At 46.0% G+C, this 23,511-nt stretch overlaps 1 protein-coding gene across 2 annotated transcripts in view; it reads right to left on the reverse strand.

Moving 5' to 3' along the window:
- The window catches only part of LOC147100067 (protein FAM81A-like), a 52,855-nt gene that overhangs the window by 25,735 nt on the left and 3,609 nt on the right, over positions 1-23,511 (reverse strand). The window contains exons 2-4 of one of the 2 annotated variants that reach the window (XM_085968695.1): positions 20,427-20,515; positions 10,653-10,880; positions 1,973-2,091 (exon numbers count right to left, since the gene is read on the reverse strand). In XM_085968695.1, coding sequence (XP_085824821.1) covers positions 1,973-2,091; positions 10,653-10,805 — 272 coding nt within the window. In that variant the 5' untranslated portion in view covers positions 10,806-10,880; positions 20,427-20,515. The remainder of the gene's footprint in view (positions 1-1,972; positions 2,092-10,652; positions 10,881-20,426; positions 20,516-23,511) is intronic. The other variant, XM_085968696.1, reaches the window with a different exon arrangement.

A 23,511-nucleotide genomic window follows, 5' to 3' on the forward strand; every position in this document is an offset into this window, starting at 1 on the left:
TACTCGGGAAATTTAGGCTTAGGTCTCACGCTGTGCTTTAACTGCGGAGATCTGGCCAGAAAGGCAAGGTGAAAGTTTCCCCTCTCTCATAGCTATTAGGGCTCATAGTAATTCGAACAAGTTTGAACTCAGTCAATACAGTTTTCAGTCAACAAGAAAACCACAACATCAATATGTGTGTCTCATCATTAATGTCACAACAATTATTTAATTCTGATACAACACTGAAATAATAAACCCAACTTCTTGTTGTTAGTATTTTTTATATTTTAATCTTTCCAAAGCATATTAAGTCAGTAATTAAACATGATAGGGGAGAAATTGAGTATCGCCCCATTTGGGGCGCAATTATCGGCCGGGCGCAAAGGTTAGCGCCTGGCGCTAATTATCGCCTCCGACTGCAAACTTGGCTTTTATCACCCCTGAAGGTGATTGGAGCGCTAAATCAGGCGCTACACACCTGTCTTAAGGCGCTAACGCTGAGGAGCGAGACGCTACCTCAGAGCGCTGGCGAAGCTCATGTGATGTCAGTCAGCAATGGAACACAGACACACTGGCGCCGGCCAGTTCTTAAAGGGGAGGGTCGATCTTGCTCTCCCTCCACACCCTGCTCATTGCAGCCTTGAATCTCGGCCTGGAGAGACCTGCACATCAAATCTGTTGGAAAGAACAATGGAGAGGCCCAGGGAAAGAGCTCAGAGTGCAGCCCCCATATTCTCTTCTAAATCGATGCAAGGAAGATCAAATCAGAAAGAACCTGCAAAGTGTTGCTCAGTACCCAAAACTCCTCAACACAGCGTTGAATATCTCCTTCAGTCTCTCTCTCTCACTCAGAATGCGTGGTGCAAAAATTTCGCCGACAAAAAAAGGCAGGAAGCGATTGCCTTTAAATAGCGCTCCTCCAGTCCCTTCCCAACTGCAAAACGCTCCCCTCAACCTGTCGTTGCTAGCGGCAGGCGGTAAGGCAGGGGGCGCCACTCAATATCCGGTCCGGGGCGCTACCGGGGCATTGCACACTCGACTGACGTCACGATCAGCTGGTGCAGGAGATCGTGGCGGTAGTGTTTAGCGCTGCCGCAAAATGTCTAGTTAATTTTGTGAGCGGTGCAAACACCGCCGCGCACGGGCGCTAGTTGCTTTGCGCCCCATTAGCGCCCTCTTAAGGCGCTAACGGGAGGCGCAAACCAACCGAATCTTTCCCCTGATATCTTGGTAAAATAATGGTGTACTAGGTTGGTGCTCCATTGTGGCACATGCGTTTATGACTAGTTTCTTATATTATGAGTTCCTGATCTCGGCTGTACCAGCAATAGAGTCTCTAAGCTGATGTCAGACATCTTTGTTTGAGGGAAGAGTCAAAGGCCCAAGGAGCCTGACCACTCCCCTGCACGTATTGGCAGCTGGCTTTACCAGCATGTGTCACCAGCCAGGGAGCAGGTTACCTGCTTATCCTTTCACTCCCACGTGGAGTCATTGACACTGGGTTGGAAGGGGAAATCCCCTACTCACCTCAGAGGGTTGGATCAGTCAGGGAGTGGCTCACTGACCCAGAGTTGGTGAAGGGTCCGGGAGTGGGTTAACCACCCACCCTCCCAGCTGCAAGGGGGAAATGAAGAGGGATTAAAAAATGAGAGAGAAATACTCAAAACTGCCCTGTTGCTCTGTGTATGTCGCAGACTCTCTCTTCAGAATGTTTTGAAAAATTAGCTTTCAGCAGCGAAAAGATTTTTAAACTAAAAATAATTTCCAGTCAAAATGAGTTGAGTTCTGAGCATCAATTATAAATAGTTTGTGATATTTGAAAGAATTTTCTTGTATATAGAGAATGTAAAACATTACACAGATACACCCAGAAAATTCCTCTTCACAAAAGAGAGCACCTTGAGCAGATTCAGTGCACAATGCAACAGCGCGCAGACTGCTTAAACCAGTCAGACGCTGTAAGTCGGGGAACCTGTTTTTCTAGTCTTACCTCGCCACCCTGCCCCGAAGATCCCCAATGCCATTCAGATGACGCATTTCCAGACTTTTCACCACAGAATTGGTTCCATGCCTTGCATTATCTCGTGTGCGAATTTGTTCCTGCAGCACCTAATGGAGATCCAAAATAATTGTTTTGGTCTGGTTATGACAAAGAATGAGAGTTTACAAATTAATGTACATGTGGGTATATCCGAAGAAATACTGCCTCAACCATGTATGTTTTGTGAATTTCAAAGTTGTCCAGATTCCCAAGTGTCAGTTTGATTCAGTGGCATCTGCCATCTATTCCATCAGCATGGGTGCCCTTTATACTGTCTCACCTTGGTCCTCAGGATCCCACCACGATCAGCCCCAACACCAGCAGCACCAGACACACCAGCAGCACCAACAACAACACCAACCTTCTCCACAGTCACCTGATGCTGCACAGGACACAGGGCATCATCACCCGAGCACATTGCTGCCCAGGAGGCCATGCAAATTGCACACAACGGAGTTCCATGAAAAGCAACAAGGTGAATTACCAGTGAGTCTGTTTATGTAATGTAGGTTGCGAGATGAATGTTGACCAGGACAACTCCGGTTCTCTTCTTCAAACGTGGAGATTAAATTGTTTTTGGCGGTAACGCGAAACGGGCGACAGCGAATCGGAATCCTGTTTTACAATGGTCATGAGTGTGAAAGGAATGGCTTGGGCATTGTAGGGATGCTTTATGGTGTTGGTGTGGGATAGTGCCAACCTGGTGCATCATGTGGCAGCCAGGGTGTACAGCATCAAGTGAACTAAATCTGGTACCATTATGTCTCACCAGTCACTGCGACTCACTAAGCCACTTCCAAAGGTGCACATAAATCCATCCAAGAACGCAAAGTGTTGAAAATAAAGGTTTCAATGTTTGACACCACATTAACAGAAACTTTACATGAACATTGCATAAAACACCCAAGTGCCTACCCTTGTGAGTTGTTAGTTGGTATGATTGCATTAGGATGAGGGTGAGTGTGAGGGGTGGCTAGTGAGATGGGGAAGTGATAATGTAGATAGAGAGGGATGGGTGGAGGTGCAAGGTAAGTTGGTGTAAGGATCTGCAGGAGTTGGCTAGGGAAGGCAGAGTGATGGGATTGTGATGAAAGGCACTGCAGGATGAGGTTGGGTGTGGCTTAGTACTAACGTTTTGTGATCTACTGAGATCATTGAAATGTTTGCAGCACTGCACCCAGGTCCTCCTGACCACATCCCTGCTTGTGTCCTCCTCTGCAATGTGCAAGCAGGTTGTGTTGATCTCCTGGGGAGGTCTCTTCCGCCCATGGGAAGGGAAGAGGACCTCCCTGCGTGCTGTGACTCCCTCCATAAGCATATGGAGGGAGTCATGGGAGAGCCTGGGTGCAGCCCTGTGCCTTTATGCAGTGCTTATCAGTGTTTGCAGCACCTCAATGCTGTAGAACACTGATAGCACAACTGTCAAAATAAAGTTGGCGTGGTCCCTTTAAGGAAACCGGCACGTGTCATGAAATGACGTCATCAGACCCGCTTCCTCTGATTGGGCCGGGAAACGCGCTGGGTGGGCTTAACAAGCCCAATCAACGGAAAGTCATTTCAGACAGCGGGATGGAGCCGGCAGCGGGGTCGGGACCCGCCACCGATGTTGCCCGTCACGGACTCGCCGAGGTTCGGAAAATCACGGCCAACGTTTCAGGTCGATGACCTTTCGTCAGAACTTCTATTTCTCTCGGCCACAGCTGCTGTCTGACCTGCTGAGTATTTCCAGCAGTTTCTGTTTCTATAGAAATGAAGGTACTTTATTTCCATCAATGGTCTTTTTTTAAATTTTATTTTGAGGGACCATAGACTGGGTTTCCTACTTGTATGAGTGCGAGCTGACCATAGTGAACCAGAAGTAGAGGGATGGAGATCGTGCGCAGAAACCTCTATCTGTAATGCACATCGTGCACCTTTCGGGTCAAGCAGCTCTCACTGAAAGCAAGGTAGCTTCATTATAATATCACAACGGACTGGTGAATGGCATCACATGGGGGCCTAAATCATTTCCCAGATTGGACTCAGGGAATGCACTCAGTATTAATTTTTCAGTGTTGCTAGTTTCCGTGTTGGAAGCGATTAAAGGGACACACTGCAGATAGTTGTAATGTTTTTTAGCCTGTATTTCAAGTGAATCTGTGGAGGCTTTTTATGGGCATTGTTTTGGCCTCTCAGTAACGTAGAAGTTTTTGTGCCAAGTATTTTTGGCAGTGCAATTTTTAATTATTGTATAATATTTTCGACCATAAGGTTCTCTATGGGAATCCCTCTAGTTTTGGAGGAAGAAAAGGAGGAGCAATAAAAACAGGTGAGGTTTCACTGGAGGAGGAGGACTTTGCACACCCATTACCCTCTGACCCACCAATCCCGTACAGGCAAGGGATCTTCACTTGGAAGGATCTGTGTCAAGGCTAAGATTCACCAGGGAGACAGTGTTAAGAGTTATGTCACATGCTAGAATCTGACCTCGAGCCAAACTCCACCACAATCGTAGCACTGACCGTGGCTCTCAAGGTCACTTTTGCAAGGGCTATCAATGTGCCGCTCATCTGTGGCCATCTGCACAGGATCATGCAGGTAAACGCTCGCTTCCCAAGCAGCAGTCACGATACCTTTATTGTAAAGCAATGCACCATGACCCTATTATCTGTCCCACAAAGAAATCTGCAATTGTGGCTCCTTGGAGACTGCATCATCTCTTTTCAGCCCTGGCTATCAGTAACTCTATGACTGTTGCCTAAAACTGCTGCGCGCAAGTGCAGTGATGGTCATGCAGCCTACTCAAGTCATTATAAAACGTGCCACAGGCATGTTAAAGCAAAGCTTCCGTTGTCAAGTTACGGGGCATCCTACAATACAGCCCAGACAAAGTGTCCAGGATCACCATAGTCTGCTGCATTCTCCACAACTTCACCATCCAATGGGGCACAACTATGGAGTACCTGGAGAAGGCAGATAACAAGCTGCAGCAAAGAGATGACCAAGATGAGCAGGAACAAGCATTAGATGTTGCTGCTGAAGAAGGCATAGAGCTGTTGTAAGCAAAGGGTGATGCTACCCACCATGATGCCATCCACCATGATGCCATCCACCATGATGCCATCCACCATGTCCATAGGTCTGCCACACCTACCTGGCAACGACCACAAGAAACTAGCCGCACAGGCTCCGAGTCAACAGGGAGTCGTTAGCAGAGCTGTGCCTTTTGCTCCAAGAATACCTGCAGCCAACCTGCACCATTGGCTCAGCACTGCGCGTGGCAGTCAAGGTCACCAGAGCCCTCAACTTCTCCTCCTCCATCTCCTTTCAGACGTGCTGTGCTGCACGCTTCCAGGAAACAAGGCCGCAAAGGGCAAACTGGGCAATCCTCCCTGCAGCAGCAACTCTACTTTACCAGCCATCAAACAGGGCTACAAATGCTATGCTGCTGCATTGCTTGTCCACAAGCTGTTTCCTGCCTCCCACATTAATTGCGGCAGCCACTGCATTTTGCCTTTTTTTGCATTTAGAAAGGTTTAAAATCATCGTTTTGAATATTTACAGACTTTTTAAAGGCTAACAAAATTTTTTGCCCGTATGCTACCACTTACCTTTAACTGGTTACATCCCTTTAAATATTCTCAGCGACCCTGGTCAGCAGTCCTTTTAAGAGCATGTGATTTCCACAGGCTCTACTGATGAGCTCCAAACACCAGGCCCAATATGGGCTGGGATCTTGCTCTAACTATCCAGATGAGGCTGCCCCCACTAGTTATGGCAGGGTCTGCCCGCCCCTGCATGGGCGTGCACCAAGCTCACTGCGCCCGGCTTCTGTTTGGTCCTCACACCGACCACAAAATCTACAAATGTGCAAATTCTTTTCTTACCGAATCTAACTCAATCTATCGATTCTGACGCTTTTCTAACTTTATAATTAGTTTTAGGGTTTGGTGATGGCAATGCCTAGTGTGGGACTAAACCATACAGAGAAGAAACTCCCACGTTTAATTCCCAGAATGTGCTGGTGCAGTAACTGGAGTGCTATATTTGGCCTCAAACGCCTAGGCTAGGGAGGAAAAAGATTCAGCAATGGTTGTTGTTCCTGATTGTTATCCAGTGGCCGTTGTTGGAAAGATAGTTTGGATGTCATGTGAGGACAGTATCAGGCTCAGTTATGATGCCCAACACCCAAAAAGTGTGTACAAGCTGTGATAAGCTGAGATTGGCTCCAGTGAATGAACTACATATGCAAGGAGGAGATGATGTGATTATAGGAGAGGGATCACCTTTGTAAGGTCATAGTGAAAAAGGGTGTTGCCTCTCCTGCGCTTGCACGGGAAGGTACTGTGGGAAGAGGAGCCAGTGTTGGGTGATCGAAGAGTGGATCAGGGTGTTGCGGAGGGAATGGTCCCTTCGGAATGCTGAAAGGGGCGGGGAGGGGAAGATGTGTTTGGTGGTGGCATCACGCTGGAGGTGGTGGAAATGGCAGAGGATGATCCGTTGAATGTGGAAGCTGGTAGGGTAGAAGGAGAGGACAAGGGGGACCCTATCGTGGTTCTGGGAGGGTGAGGATAGAAGTACGGAAAATGGGACAGGCACGGTTGAAGGACCTGTCAACCACAGTGGAGGGGAACTCCGGTTGAAGAAAAAGGAAGACATATCGGCAGCACTGGTGTGGAAGGTGGCATCATCAGAACAGATGCGACAGAGATGGAGAAACTGGGAGAATGGAATAGAGTCCTTACAGGATGCGGGGTGGGAGGACGTGTAAACAAGGTAGCTGTGAGAGTCGGTGGGCTTATAGTGGATATTGGTTGACAGCATATCCCCAGAAATGGAGTTAGCGAAGTCAAGGAAGGGAAGAGAAGAGTCGGAGATGGGCCATGTGAAGGTGAGCGAGGGGTAGAAATTGGAAGCAAAGTTTCTCCAAACTGTTGTCAGAGATTACCTCAATTGTTTCCTTAGAAGACGCCCTGGTGTAACTCATCAATCACTTGGCTGTGCACGTGGTTTTTCAACTCCAGCTTGCCAGATTGATGTCATATGCTGATGCAGCTTTGGACTGTGGGCTTTCAGAAATGAATTATTGTTCCCACTCAATGCACCTGCCACTGTAACACTTACTAGTGAGAGTTCTGCTTTCGCTCTTCGTGTACGAGCTGGATCTGAGCCAAGGTCTCTCAACAACATGCTTATTGTACTAAAACACAGTGTTACAGTTCTTTTTCTGGTGAGTAATAGTACTCTATTACTCAATACGAAAAACGGGAATTTATCTATAATTCTCAAAAGGAAGTGAATTTCTCAAGTTAAACCTGTGATTTGTAATCTGTTCTCCTTTTAAATATTTTTTTAAAAGATCAGATTAATCCTGGTCAAATTTAGTTTCAAGCCCCCCTACAATTATTGTAATTTTTTTTGTGGTTGGAATGGACTCCGTTAGATGACAATGTTCTGCTTTTGTTCCCAGACAAATTTGAAAGTGCTACTGGAATTGGTTAAGCCAACAGTTTCAATATTATTTAAGTGGAGTAAGCACAAAAATAGCAGCAAGCATGACTTCAGAAGCAATAGTTTGTAATTTAATATAAGAACCAATAAAACCCCAAACACTCCTGAAATATGGAAGAGCGCGTCAGTCATTTTAACAGTAAGGCAAGTGAATAAATGGTGTACTCTACATGTCATTTCCTGAATATCACAAACCAGACGATGCTGATAGGTGATCTATTTGGTCTCGACTTTGATTACTCAATAGTCCCTGAGTGGCACATACGCCAGAACACCATTGGACCATGGCTTGGCTATGGGTTCACTACACGCCACCCCCCACGCGGTGAGCTCTTGGTCTGAACTGTGCCAGTGTGGTAAGACATAGTACGGAGGCCAGGTGCTTCTGAACATAGGGGCAGGCACAATCTAAGAGGGAGTCATCCAGGCCACTCTGGCACACCTCCCAGTCAATGGCTATAGATTGCCACTGCTGTAGGTCTGGCCTCTGTCCGAATACTGTGTGACACAAGAGACTAATAAGGAGAAAAATAACAAAGCACAGTAAATGTTACACTTGTAGCAATAAGTTATGAACCTAATTAATTTGTACTTGCTCATAGTTTGTTTGTGTACCAATATCTTTAGCAATTTCTTATTCATTCTTGGGATGTGGGCATCGATGACAAGGTCAGCATTTATTGCCCATCTCTAGTTGCCCTGAGCCTTCTGTCTTTGTTGCGGTTTGATACAACGGAGTGGCTTTCTCGGCCACTTCAGACGGTAGTTAAGAGTCAACCGTGTTGGCGAGTCACATATTGGCCAGACTTAAAGGACATTAGTGAACAAGTTGGGATTTTACGACAATCCGATAGCTTCATGCTCACTTTTACTGATACCAGCTTTTTTTAAATTTACATTTTTTTTTAAAAACTGAATTTAAATTCTCGAACTGTTATAGTGAGATTTGAATTGATGTTCTCTGGATTATTAGTCCAGGCCTCTGGACAGAACCACTACTCTACCATACCCGCTCACTTCTGAACTTTGCACGTCAGATGTCTGAAAACAGTGTGTTCAGTTCAATCCGTGAGTAATGGTGGCTGGCCAGAAACATCAGAGAACTGCATGTATTTCCTTGGATGTTACCAGAAGCTGAATAGGACCAACCATATCAACATAGTGGCTACATGCACAGGGCAGAGGCGGTGTACTCTATGATGAGTAGCTCACCTCCTGAACCCTTAAAACCTCTCTACTATCTAAAAGGCTCAAGTCAGGAGTGTGATGGAATACTTACCACAGGAAACTTTTTTATCCAGCACCGACAGGACTGGCGTGGTGCCAGTTCATCAAAAAGTCCGGATTACAGAAAGGTATACTTACCAAGGTACGAGAGCCCCGTACACGGCCACAGGTGCAGGAGCCCCGGTTACACGGCACTTGTGCAGGAGTCCCGGTTACACGGCCACAGATCCAGGAGTCCCTGTTGCACGGCCACCGATCCAGGAACCGCGGTTACACGGCCACTAATATATAGTAAAACTTACCTGAACCTACTCCTGAATTTTGCCGGTTAAGAGAGATTTCCGGATATTTAGGTGCCGGTTAAAAGAGAGTTTCCTGCACTTACCTGAATGGGTTCAGTCGCAACAATGCTCAAGAAGCTCAACATCATTCGGGACAGAGCAGTTTACGAGATCGGTGCCCCTGCCACTGGAGTCAATATCCACTCTCTCAACCACCGGCACTCTGTGACTGCAGTATGTACAATCTACAGGATGCACTAAAGCAACTCACCAAGGTTACTTTGACAGCACCTCTATCCTCTGTGACCTCTACCATCGAGAAGAACAAGAGCAGCAATGTCATGGGAACAACATCACTTCCAAGTTCCCCTCCAAGTCACATACCATCCTGACTTGGACCTATATCACTGTCCCTTCATCACCATTGGGTCAATATTCTGGAATTCACTACCCAACACCATCACCACAAGGACTGTAGTGGTTTAAAGAGAAGGCCCACCATTTTCCAGAGAACAAATTAAAAAAAACATAAGGGATATATCATATATTTTATACACATAACTTGCCCTGGAGTATGTTCATTTAAAAGACTGAAGAAGTTTGTTCCTGAATGAATTAAATTCCTTTTTAATATCATTATGGTATTTCTTACACAAGGAAGCAGTTTAACTGTTCAGGATTGCATTTTTGCTGATATATGATTGACAGAGTTTCATCTGCAACATAACCTTTCATCACAGGAGGCTGCTGCTAGGTAGAGAAGAGCCGGACCAAAATAAAGTGGAAAAGAGAGAAGGAAATCTAAACTAGGAGAGAGGAAGTGACAAATAAAGAACTGTAAAAATGTTATAGCACAGAGTAGAAAGGATTAAACTCCAGTTTCACCGCTATTTGATATGCTTTTGTGAGGTGAATTGCAGGGTTATTTGCACTAGGGTGCCTACCTGATTACCTATAGCTAGTGGAGTTGCTTTTTAACTTTGAATCATGACATTAAACAGACTATTATAACCTGAATCTAGGAGCTCCTATAAGAATCCAAACCAGTTTGTAGTTCTCCGCTAATTAAAGGATATCAAACTGCATGTCTATAAACCAACTGCAGTTTACCTAAAATTATTTCTCAGTTTCTAACGTCTGGTATCGGTTAATCTGTCATTCTATCTTTATGGATTTTACAAAATCAATGAAATGGAATAAAGCTGAATACTATACTACAGCTAACAAGGAGATGTAGAATTTGTACGAAGAAATAACCAATTAGTAGAAAAGTTGAAATGCAAATATTAGCTCATTTAATCTGAAGAAGAATTAGTGCGCACCAGGTTCCCGACTAAAGTGAAGAAGCTTTCAGTTCATTGTTCATGGCTTCCTAGCACAGCTACATTTATATAAGACTGAGGCCCTGTTTATTTGACAGGGTTGCCAGCAACATCAAGACTGGAAAGTAATGCAAGTAACGGGCATCAGAACTCAATGCAGACCAAGGATAAAACCCGTGGCTTGCCTGGTCTGTAGGGCTCAGTACCACACCGGGCAGTGCATGATGAGTGAGCCATCAGGGTAGCCCAGGCTGCCAACATTTGAAATGGTTTATATTTAAACCTGTAGTAACATAGGTTAAATCTTACCTCTATGTCCTTGTTTAATTGCTGCACAATGATTGTGATGTATTTTATATGTTCCTCCAAGAGTTCCCGAGCACCATACTCTCCTTCACCTCGGCCTTTCAGTGTCCGTGAATGTGAATCAATGTCATCCTTGATGTACCAGGTCTGATCCATGGTTTTGGCAGGATGATGATATGATCTTCTAATGGGCCCAGCCACCTAGTAGGTGTACTGGGATGACCTGGCAGTCTTTGAGTCCATCAGGAACAGGAATGAGAAGAAAATATTATTAGCAAACAGAAACTTGTGAATCTGAACAAGTGTGGCTAATGTAGTAACAATCTGGAATGCGCTCGGACACCTTACTGTGTAATTGGTATTTGCAATAGTTGACATTTTTCTGCGGAATTAACTATCTGAGTAGTGAGCTCTGTGGTTGAATGTGCTATAACGTCAGAAGAAATATTAATGAAATATGGGCATAACAACTTAATAACATCGCTGCAGGAGTTCCTCAGGGCAGTGTCCTAGGCCCAACCATCTTCAGCTGCTTCATTAATGACCTTCCCTCCAGCATAAGGTCAGAAATGGGGCTGTTCGCTGATGACCGCAGTGTTCAGCGCCATTCACAACTCCACAGATAATGAAGCAGTCCATACCCGCATGCAACAAGACCGGGACGACGTTCAGGCTTGGGCTGATAAGTGGCAGGTAACATTCGCGCCACAGAAGTGCCAGGCAATGACTATCTCCAACAAGCGAGAGTCTAACCACCTCCCCTTGACATTCAATGGCATTACCATCGCCGAATCCCCCACTATCAACATCCTGGGGGTCACCATTGAACCAGAAACTTAACAGGACCAGCCACATAAATACTGTGGCAACAAGAACAGGTCAGAGGCTTGGTATTCTGCGGCGAGTGTCTCACCTCTTGATTTCCCAAAGCCTTTCCACCATCTACAAGGCACAAGTAAGGAGTGTGATGGAATACTCTCCACTTGCCTGGATGAGTGCAGCTCCAACAACACTCAAGAAGCTCGACACCATCCAGGAGAAAGCAGCCCGCTTGATTGGCACCCCAGCCACCACCTTAAACATTCACTCCCACCACCAGCGGCGTACCGTGGCTGCAGTGTGTACCATCTACAAGATGCATTGCAGCAACTCACCAAGGCTTCTTCGGCAGCACCTCCCAAACCCGCGACCTCTTCCACCTAGAAGGACAAGGGCAGCAGGCGCATGGGAACACCACCACCTCCAAGTTCCCCTCCAAGTCACACACCACCCTGACTTAGAAGTATATTACCGATCCTTCATCGTCGCTGGGTCAAAATCCTGGAACTCCCTCCCTAACAGCACTGTGGGAGAACCTTCACCACACGGACTGCAGCGGTTCAAGAAGGCGGCTCACCACCACCTTCGCAAGGGCAACTAGGGATGGGCAATAAATGCTGGCCTTGCCAGCGACGCCTTGATCCCATAAACAAATAAAATAAATTTTAAAAATATTTTCTTCTTTCAAATTATGATGAGCTTCACTTATAAATCCCTGTTAGTACCTTGCTGGCTTGCCTTGTTTGATGGGGAGTGCTGTTTGACAGAGGAAGAGGCAAGAAGGATGAGAAAAAATAACGTACAAAATGAGAGGGAGGGAAGGATAAAAGGAACAGTATCAGAAGTGTTATTTGTCTGGTCATTTTTTTTCCATTAACAGTAATTTTCTTGGGAAAATATTGGCAAAATCAATTTTTAAAAGAACCAAAGGGCAAATCCAAGCCAGAAGCAAATTAATCGATTCTGATGACGGTCTGTGAATGTGCTTCTCAGCTGGAGGCAAGTCTGAGAATGACACAGTAGAATATAACAACCAAAGAAGCAGGAAATTATATTACACATTTCACGGAGGAAGACACAAAAAACCTCCCAGAAATACGAGAAAACCAAGCGTGTGGCGAGAATGAGGAACTTAAAGAAATTATTATTAGTAAAAAAAAGTACTAGCAAAATTAATGGGACTAAAAGTCGATAAATCCCAAGGACCGGATGACCTACATCCTAGGGTTTTGAAAGAGGTGGCCACTGGGATATTGGACGCATGAGTCGTCATCTTCCAAAATTCCATAGATTCTGGAACGGTTCCTGCAGATTGGAGGATAGCAAATGTAACCCCGCTATTTAAGAAAGGAGGGAGAGAGAAAACGGGGATCTACAGACCAGTTAGCCTCACATCAGTAGCTGGGAAAATGCTGGAATCTATTATAAAGGATGCAATAACTGGGCACTTAGAAACTAATGAAAGGGAAATCCTGTTTGACAAACCTATTGGAGTTCTTTGAGCATGTAACCAGTGGAGTAGACAAAGGGGAACCGGTAGATGTGGTGTATTTGGATTTTCAGAAGGCCTTCGATAAGGTCCCACACAAGAGGTTGGTGAACAAAATTAGGGCACATGGAATTGGGGGTAATATACTATCACGGATTGAGAATTGGTTAACAGACAGAAAACAAAGAGTAGGGATAAACGGGTCTTTTTTCAGGATGGCAGGCTGTCACTAGTGGAGTACCGCAAGGATCAGTGCTTGGGCCCCAGCTATTCACAATTTATATCAATGATTTGGATGAGGGGACTAAATGTAACATTTCCAAATTTGCTGATGATATAAAGCTAGGTGGCGATGTCAGTTGTGAGGAGGATGTGAAGAGGCTTCAAGGGGATCTCGACAGGCTCAGTGAGTAGGCGAGAACATGGCAGATGGAATATAATGTGGATAAATGTGAAGTTATCCACTTTGGTAGAAAAAACAGAAAGGCAGAGTATTTCCTAAATGGTGAAAGATTGGGGGATGTAGATGCTCAAAGGGACCTGGGTGTCCTTGTACATGAGTTACTGAAAGTGAATGTGCAGGTGCAGCAAGCCATTAGGAAGGCAAATGGTATGCTGGCCTTCATTACAAGAGGATTTGAGTACAGGAATAAAGAAGTCTTACTCCAATTATATAGGGCCTTGGTGAGACCACACCTGGAGTACTGTGTACAATTTTGGTCTCCTTACCTAAGGAAGGGTATACTTGCCATAGAGGGAGTGCAACGAAGGTTCACGAGATTGATTCCTGGGATGGCGGGACTGTCGTACAAGAGGAGATTGTAAACTAGGCCTGTATTCTCTTGAATTCAGAAGAATGAGAGGGGATCTCATTGAAGCAGGGTGGATGCTGGGAGAATGTTTCCCTTGGCTGGGGAGTCTAGAACCAGGGGCCACAGCCTCAGGATAAAGGGTAGGCCATTCAGGACTGAGATGAGAAGAAATTTCTTCACACAGAGGGTGGTAAATCTTTGGAATTCTCTACCCCAGAGGGCTGTGGAGGCTCAGTCATTGGGTATATTCAAAACAGAAGTCGATAGAATTCTGACTAGTAAAGGCATCAAGGGATATGGCGATAAGATCGGTGAATGGAGTTGAGGCAGAAGATCAGCCATGATCTCATTGAATGGCGGAGCAGGCTCGAAGAGCCGAATGGCCTACTCCTGCTCCTATTTCTTATGTTCTTATGTGCTAGACACGTCTGCGTATAACTCAAAGGGGGAACCAACGAGGGGAGAAAACTGAGAGAAAGCAAACAGCCAATGCTTTGTAGCATGATATTAAACCTGAAAATTCTGACTTGAATGAAAGTTCCTATAAGTTGACTTGGACCAAGTTACTGAAACCATACTCTTGATATATCCACAGTTCACTAGCTACTGTTTTGGGTGTGGGGGAGTGGGGGGGGGGGGGGGCGCGGGGGTGGTGTTGGAAGGTTAAAAAGCTTGTCTGTCTGTCAATCTAATAATAATTTTCTGGTATCAAATCAAATCAAATCAACTTTTATTGTCATTGTTAGTGCACAAGTGCAGTACAACGAAATGTAGGCTTGCGGCTCCCGAGAGTGTACATTTAGATCCTCCTGTCTGCAGTGTCAGTTTTATGTGTCCAAAGTACATTCTCATTGGCTGTCTGATTTCACAATCCAACCAAGGTAAATTTTACTACCTGTCAAAAATTAACCAACCAAAAACTACTTAAGCAGACAGATTTCAGAAAACCAATCAAGTGCATATATTTCAAGGGTGAGGGCTTCAGTTAACAACAAGAACAACAACTTGCATTATAGAAACATAGAAACTAGGAGCAGGAGTAGGCCATTCAGCCCTTCGAGCCTGCTCCGCCATTCAACGAGATCATGGCTGATCATCCAAACCCTTAGCACCCGGTCCCTACACCGACAGCCATCCCACCCAAGCCCTATCCCCGTAACCCCACGTATTTAATCCCCCCTAACACTAAGGGCCAATTTTTATCATGGCCAATCAACCTAACCCACACATCTTTGGACTGTGGGAGGAAACCGGAGCACCCGGAGGAAACCCACGCAAACACGGGGAGAATGTGCAAACTCCACACAGACAGTCACCCGAGGCCGGATTTGAACCCGGGTCCCTGGCGCTGTGAGGCAACAGTGCTAACCACTATGCCACCGTGCTGCCCGTGCCACTATGCCACCGTGCCTTTAATAAGTAAATCATCCCAAGGCATCTCACAGAGGCATAGTTTGATTAAAATGGACACTTATCCGAAGGAGACATTAGTAGGGATAAGAGGTGGGTTTCAAGGAGGACCTTAAAGGAGGAGAGGGAGGTGGAGAGGCAGAGGGGTTTGGGGAGGGAAATGGGATTTGATGGCCATCAATGGTGGGGCAAAGGTAGGAGAGGGGGATACACAGGAGGCCAGAGTTGGAGGAATGGAAAATTCAGAGAGGGGTGTAGGCCTAGAGGAAATTAGAGTTAGGGAGGGGCAAGACCACGAAGGGATCTAAACACAGGAATGAGAATTTTAAATTGAAGGTGTTGGGGGACTGGGAGCCAATGTAGATCACTAAGAACAGGAGTGATTAGTGAGCGGGACTTGATAAGGGATAGAGTACGAGCAGAAGAGTTTTGGATGAGCTGAAGTTTACAGGGCATGGAGAACGAAGGCCAATCAGATGAGCATTGGTATAGTCAAGGCATGGATGAGAGTTTCAGCAGAAGATGGGCTGAGGCAAGAGCGGAGGTGAGTGATGTTACGAAGGTGGAAGCAGGCGCTCTTTAGGTCGGAGAGGCTTTAGGGTTGGAAGCTCAGCTCTGCGTCAACTAGGATGCAGAGGTTGTGAACAGTTTGGTTCAGCCAGAGACTGGCTGGAGAGGAGGATGGAATCTGTGGCAAGAGTTAGTAGCGGGGGCTGAAGGCAATTGCTTCAGTCTTCCCAATGTCCAATTGGAGGAAATTGCTTGTCCGACAACTAAGACTATATGTTGGACAAGCAATCTGACAGCACAGAGGCAGGGGAGGGGTAGAGAGGTAGAGCTGGGTGTTACCAGCGTACATGTGGAACCTAACCCGATGTTTTAGAATGATGTCTCCAAGTGGTAGCATGTAGATGAGGAAGAGAAGGAGGACAAGGATAGTTCCTTGAGGTAATAGTGCAGGAACAGGAAGAGAAGATATTGCTGGAAATTTTCTGGCGATGATTGGATCGGTAAGAGTGGAATCAAGCAAGGACAGCCCCATTGAGCTGGATAATGAAGACGAAGAATTGGAGGAGTATGGGGAGGTCGGCTGTGTCAAAGGCTGCAGGGAGATTGAGGAGTGGGATTTCGCTTGGTGGGAGGTTTGGATTGATGGGCAAGGGGAAAGCTAGGAAGCAGCAGAGGCAGCTGAATGGATGGTCTCAATCTTTGTGACGAAGAAATCCATGAGCTCCTCGGACTTGTTGTTGAAGTTAGGGTGGAGAGGACAGAGGAGAGGGATTTAAGGGGACAGTTGGTAGTGGAGGAAAGAAGCTGGGGGCTATCTTTGCTCTTTGATCCTAGAGTAGTGGGTGGTTTTGGCAAAGGATAGCGAGGCCCAATAGCACTTGATGTGGTCTAGCCAGATGTACGGCTAATCCAGCTGTACGCCAGAGCCACACAAGTCTGCACCCCTTGGACTTGAGGGAATGACTATGGGGGCCATAACAGGGAGAACGAACAGGATGGGAGTGAGTATAGGTTTTGCTGGGGACAACGGCATTAAAAGTGGAGGTGCAGGAGTAGTTGAGCAGATCGGCAGCTGCAGAAGTATTGTGACAAATGACAGGCCAAAAGCTGGGCAATTGGCAGATTGAAAGTGCAGTTGTAAATGAGTTGGGAAAGCGTACTTTGCAGGGCAGTTGCAGAAGGAAGACGGTTTAATTTCACCCAGAACAATGTAGTACAGTAGTTCTATAAGCAGAATGATATATATAAAAAAATAAAGGAATCAAATGATAATTAATACAGTAGGAAAATAAATGTAAATTCTAAAGCTCAACTACAGTGGAATAGGTGGAAAGAAATGGCTGAGGAAAGTCTGGGGAAAAAGAAAATCCAAAACTTTTCAGTTGATGTTGTACCCATAGATATCAAGTGCCAAACCCGAAGTGAGAGTCTGTATCAAACCGCTCCACCCAGATTACTTTGGCTACAGTTTCTGCAAAGATGAAATGTTGTGAAAACATGATTCACACTGGGTAATGAATGGAAATGATTTGCTCCATCAAGTCTATGCTGGTGTTTTTCTCCACATGAGCCACCCAGTCTAATCCCGCTCTCCTGTTCACTCCCCAGACCCTTTAATATCATCCTTTTCATGCAACTATTTAATTCCCTTTTAGAAGAATTTATGGGTTCTGCTTCAACAAATGGTTAATGGCAGATAATTCCAAACTCTAACCACCCCGTTTAAAAGAATTTGTTCTAACCTCCCCTTTTAACTTTTTTTGCAAATAGCTTCAATTTGTGCTCTCTCGCTACTATCTAGCTAACAAGTGGCGACTGTTTATCTATCCTATCTTTAATAGGATAGGAAAAGCATCTGGGAAGGTGCCGAACAACTCAAGTCTCTTCGCCGGGAGCAAGCGGAAGCCAAGCGCAGGCAGCGCAAGGAGCGCACGTCAACCCAAGCACCCCACCCACCCGCCCCTTCAACCACCGTCTGCCCCACCTATGACAGAGACTGTAGGTCCCGCTTTGGACTCATCAGTCACCTGCAAACTCATTTTTAATGTGGAAGCAAGTCATCCTCAGTTCCGAGGGACTGCTGAAGAAGAAGACCCTATCTTAACCTCGAAAGCTACATCAGGTCACCTCTTAAGCTTCTTAGCTCCAGTGGAAAAAATGCATTAACTTCCCTAATCACTCTTCAGAACTATAACCCTCATCCCCCGGTGACATCCTTGTCAACCTAGGCTGAACTTTTTTTACATTTAGCCTTTCTGTAATGGGCTAAATACTAATGGGAGGTGTGCAGAGTAGATAGACTCATGATGTGGTTCCCTACCACTCTGCAAAATAAAACCCTGACCCTCCCCCTCCAGTTCCTTTAGTAACTCTCCTCACAGCACACAAGAGTTCAGAAACTCAGTGGAGTGAGGAAATCAAACCCGTGTCCCACCAAGATGCAGTGCGCTCCAAAATGAAGAGACATTGCGCCCTCCTGACTATACTTTATTTTATTGGCAGTCGCATGTAAATATCTTGTATAATTATAATCTGGGTTTAAATTAATGTCTATACTTTTCTCTGTATATTTAACACAACAAGTGTTGGGAAAGCCACTAATGATAGTAACCATGGAAACAATATGCAAAAGCAAAATTGGAAGGACTGCAAACAACATGAATATGCAATAAGCAACACGAATTAAATGTCAGCTAAGAATATCTGACAAAGCCACAGTACCTACTCTTAAAGCTCATACTGTTATTTTTTAAATGATTGAAAACTATTTCACCAATCTAATTTGTAAAATCATTCTTGATTACTACTGAATGACCTTGACAGCAAAATTCCAAATACTATACTGTATACTGGCCTCACAAAATATACTTAGGTACAACAACTACCTAAAATACATGTGAATGTAACTTTGCTTCTCTGTTCGCTTTATAAAATAAAAAGTAAATAAAGAGCCATCAGTCAAAGGCACGAGTGCACCCCCCAATATCATTACACCAAAACACACCATTACACACTTCTTGGCCAAAAATAATGCCTACGGGTTTTTGTGTCACCGCATCCTGCGATTCCAGAAGCCAGACCATTGGGTATCAGGAGTGACTTTCTTTTACTTTAGACACCATCATTTTCTGAAAAGAGCCTCGTCTTTGGAGCCACTAAATAATTTGCATATTTTAAAAAATTACATTGTTAGGATGTGGCCGTCGCTGGCAAGGCCAGCATTTATTCCCCGTCCCTAGTTGTCCTGGGAAGGTAGCTCTGACATTTCGAATACAACGGAGTAGCTTTCTAGGCCACTTCGAAGGGCAGTTAAGAGTCATGGGGGGAGAAATTGGGTGAGTAGCGCCACCTGTTAGCGCCTAAAGAGGCAGTCAGTGGCTGTAGCGCCACTGGCTGCGTCTCCGGCGATATTCAGTAGGGGCACTAATGGTGGCGTTAGGCATTTGCGCTGCGCCGCCACCGATGACGTCATCGGTGTGCGCAGCGCCCCATTCGTGCCCCGTTCGCGATATTTGGTAGCGAACGCCGCAGTTGCGCCGCTCGCTACCCGCGCCCGGTTCACGGGGCCTTACTCTGCCGGCAGCGGCGCAAGTTAAGGTGGAGGTGCGGGGCAGCCGCCTTTTCGGCGGCCTCCTGCCAGCACCTCCGTCCCCGACCTCCTAACCACCCCCCCGCGGCATTGCCGGCTGTTTCCCGAGAGCCCGGCACTTCTCCTTGGTGTCGGGCTCATTTGCCGGCACTCGCGAGCGGGGATCGCGCTGTTGCAGGCACCTCCCCCTTAACAGTGGGAGGAAGGCTTGCAATACCGCAGCGTGCCGTGCCGCAGCGTGTGGCGCTGCGGCACGTTGCGCTGCGATATTCAGTTTCAGCGCCCTAAGAGGGACGCGGAGCGCCTCGAGCCTCGCCCCGTGTCCCTCGAGGAGCAATGAAACTGAATATCTGACGATCGCTAAAGCTTCGAACGCTGCGCTAAATCCTGCGCTCAGGCGACTTTTGCGCCACTTTGGCGCCCCAACCCAATTTCTAGGCCATGGATCCTAAGGAATATGGGGATTGGGCGGGAAGGTGGAGTTGAGGTAGAAGATCAGCCATGATCTTATTGAATGGCGGAGCAGGCTCGAAGGGCCGAATGGTCTACTCCTGCTCCTATTTCTTATGCTCTTAACCACGTTGGTGTTGGACTGGAGTCAGATATGGGCCAGACCGGGTGAGGACGGCAGGTTTCCTTCTCTAAAGGACATGAGTGAACCAGTTGGGTTTTTACAACAATCCAACAGCTTCATGGCCGCTTTTACTGACACAAGCTTTTAACTTCCAGATTTTTTTTTTTTTAAACTGAATTCAAATTCTCAAACTGCCATGGTGACATCTGAACCCATGTTCTCGGGATTATTGGTCCAGGCCCCTGGATTACTAGTATCATAATCAATACACTCTCCTATCAGAATCAAGTTTTATTTATGTACTGACAAATAGGCACTGCTTTACTGTCAATCCTATAAACCTCCAGCATATAATAACTGTGTAACATTTTAATTTGATCAATAAATCACAAATGTCACTGAATCTCTTACATTCAAGAGTCGGGGCAGGAGGGAGATCGTGAGGGGCTTTGGATTGAGGGTCGGGGCGGGGGGGCGATCGTGGGGCGGGAAGCAGGTTTGCTCGAGGGGCCAGGGAAGGGGCGAAGCACTGCTGCTCCTTCCAGCCCACACGCAGTGCTGTAAAGGCACTTACCTGCTGGAAGCGGTCTTTCTTGCTTCCTTTCAGCTGCTAGCTTTCCTGAGCCCTGGGAGACCCAGCCCGCAGCAGTTAAATCTAAAAGTCTGTGAAAATATGAGCTTCATTAGCATAGTTAAATGACTGACCTGCCTCTCGAGAGCAAGTTAGTCGCCCGCTCCCCACCCCCTCCAACCCGCCTCTGTTAAAACTGTGTTCGAGGGGAGTTGGGGTTGGGTTTCAGATTTTTGAAATTTTGACACCCCACCCAACCCTCTCCCGTCTGTCGTGGGGGGATTAAAATTTCCCCGTGTTCACAGACAAAGCCTGGCAAAGTCATCAAATAAAAGATAGTACAGGTAGACTATCCTTTATCCGCACTTCTGAAAACCGAAAACCTCTGAAAACCGAAAGTTTTTTTGTGCAGCGTAAGTCGTGCGCACGACATAACCCGAGTGGCGCCAAACATGACCGATGCTTTTCTGACCTGATTTGCGGGCCAGCTTAGCGTAGGAGTCAGCCGATATCCGGCTTTCCCACAACTGGCGGCGGCAGTCGAGCCCAGACCCCCGCTAAGTCAAGGAATTCGGATACGGAGCAGGGGGAGCTGTAAACAGACTGGGAGCGGCAGCACAGAGAAGGGAATGAGACACGGAACAGTCGCAAGAGGTAGCCTGAACTTTTAAAATTTATATTAAATACAAATACTAATTACCAAATTAATTTAATGTTCAGAGTTTCCCAATCTGAAATAATACCTTCTGAAATCTGAAAATTTCCGAAAACCGAAACACAGCTGGTCCCAAGGTTTTCGGATAAGGGATAGTCAACCTGTATACCCTAATCTTTAGATCACCTCACATCAATGTTTTAGTTGCACCCGCTGAATTCTGTAGCGTTCTACAGCTTAAAGGTGCCTTACATTAAAGGAGTGGAGCTTACAGAAGATGTCAGATCTCCTGCTGTCGGCTGCATTTGCAAACATAAGCAACCTGACTTGCACAGAACTGCATCGTAGACCTACAAAAATGTGGGTCTATGATTCTGCTGTCAGATTAAGTATCTCCTATTGCAGAAAACTAAAGGCCAGAAACTCATCCCATGCACCTGTGTGCTTGCTTCATAAAGCAACATGGTGCGATGGTACAGAATGCAAATGCATTTTGTCGATTCCCGGATCCTGCTAAATCAGATAGTGTTCAAATTGTTTACACACACCAGTGAGTATAGTTTAATTATAATTATCATTTTCTCAACTGGTAAGTTTAGGGTTCCTAATCCTGGATGAGCTGCTGTGAGAATCAGACATGTGCAAAAAAAAACCACAGGCCTTGATTTGGAACAACAGCATATAATAAGGTAAACAGGGGAGAGAGCGGCACACACGGGTTGCAGGTCTCCATTTAAGCATTGCACAGGAGCCTAACCTATAATGTAAAAGTGCCTTAAGTCTGGTAGTGTTGATAAACTACCAGAGTAGATCTTGTTCTTCTTAGGCAGTGCCTCGGAACCGAGGATGACTTGCTTCCACACTAAAAATAAGTTCTCAGGTGACTGATGAGTCCAATGCGGGACCTACAGTCTCTGTCACAGGTGGGGCAGACGGTGGTTGAAGGGGCGGGTGGGTGGGGTGCTTGGGTTGATGTGCGCTCCTTCCGCTGTTTGCGCTTGGCTCCCGGCAAAAGACTCGAATAGATAAAATGCATTCAACAATGGGAAACTGAACCATATGGACCAGGAAGCTCACACGTTTGATCCCTGGTCTGTATTATGTTAGCTGATCCCAGCCAAGTCAGCACATGGTGAGCCACAATCGACCCCAATGTTGATAGACGAGGTAGAGAGAAAAAAATTCACCAGGGCTACAAGTCCTGATCACTATCCATCCAGTGATCGCTGCTGGAAAGAGCACGTGGTGGCATCAGGTAATCATAGGATCAGACTCAAGTGTGATGCTCTCTATGGTGGAAAATCCTGTCATAGAAACATAGAAGATAGGAGCAGGAGTAGGCCATTCGGCTCCTCGAGCCTCCTCCGCCATTTAATGAGATCATGGCTGATCATCCAAATTCAGTACCCTGTCCCTGCTTTCTCCCCATATCCCTTGATCCCTTTAGCCTTAAGAAATATATCTAACTCCTTCTTGAATACATTTAATGAATTGGCCTCAACTACCTTCTGTGGTAGAGAATTCCACAGGTTCACCACTCTCTGGGTGAAGAAATTCCTCCTCATCTCTGTCCTAAATGGCTTACCCCTTATCTTTAGACTGTGACCCCTGGTTCGGGACTCCCCTGCCATCGGGAACATCCTTCCTGCATCTAATCTGCCTAGTCCTGTTAGAATTTTATAAGTTTCAATGAGATCCCCTCTCATTCTTCTAAACTCCAGCGAATATAAGCCCAATCGACCCAATCTCTCCTCATACGTCATTCCTGCCATCCCAGGTATCAGTCTGGTGAATCTTCGCTGCACTCCCTCCATGGCAAGAACATCCTTCCTCAGATAAGGCGACACTGTCAACACTCAGTGACCAATATCACACTATCAAAGAATGGGCACCTGAGTAAGAGACTGGAGGACTGTCAGCACCCATGGGAGCATAGCCAGCAAGAGTCAGCTCTTTCAGGAGAGAAGCAAAGGAAATAGTTTGACAGGACCTCCACACACCAAACCACAAATATAGAAAAATAGATCACATGAAACTATTCCGACTCAAGTCACATCAAATAAATACAATTTATTTATCAAAGAAAGAACAAAGATGCAGTCCACAATATGCAGAAGAGACAGGAAAAAGATTTTGTCCTGGCTGTCTGTAAAGTTAGTGGAAGGAAATACAAATTGAAACCCACTGTATCTTAATGTGTAACAGGGTGAAAGAGAGCGAGTTAAAAATAGTTCACAGATGTTATACCCCTCACGTATTTCAGAATGTGGATCTCAACCATCCTGCCACATGTTGCGGAACTGGGCTACAATACTTCACACCAAAGGATCAGGGGAGCTTGCTTGTGTTAAAAATCCTGGGTTCGCAATATATTTCCAGGTCAAGGGGAAGCTGCATCACAGGACTACATGCAGGCTAAAGAGCAGAAGCAGC

The sequence above is a fragment of the Somniosus microcephalus genome, chromosome 27 (assembly GCF_052327205.1).
Source record: "Somniosus microcephalus isolate GS21.2 chromosome 27, FLI_Smic_1.0, whole genome shotgun sequence".
Lineage (NCBI taxonomy): Eukaryota > Metazoa > Chordata > Chondrichthyes > Squaliformes > Somniosidae > Somniosus > Somniosus microcephalus.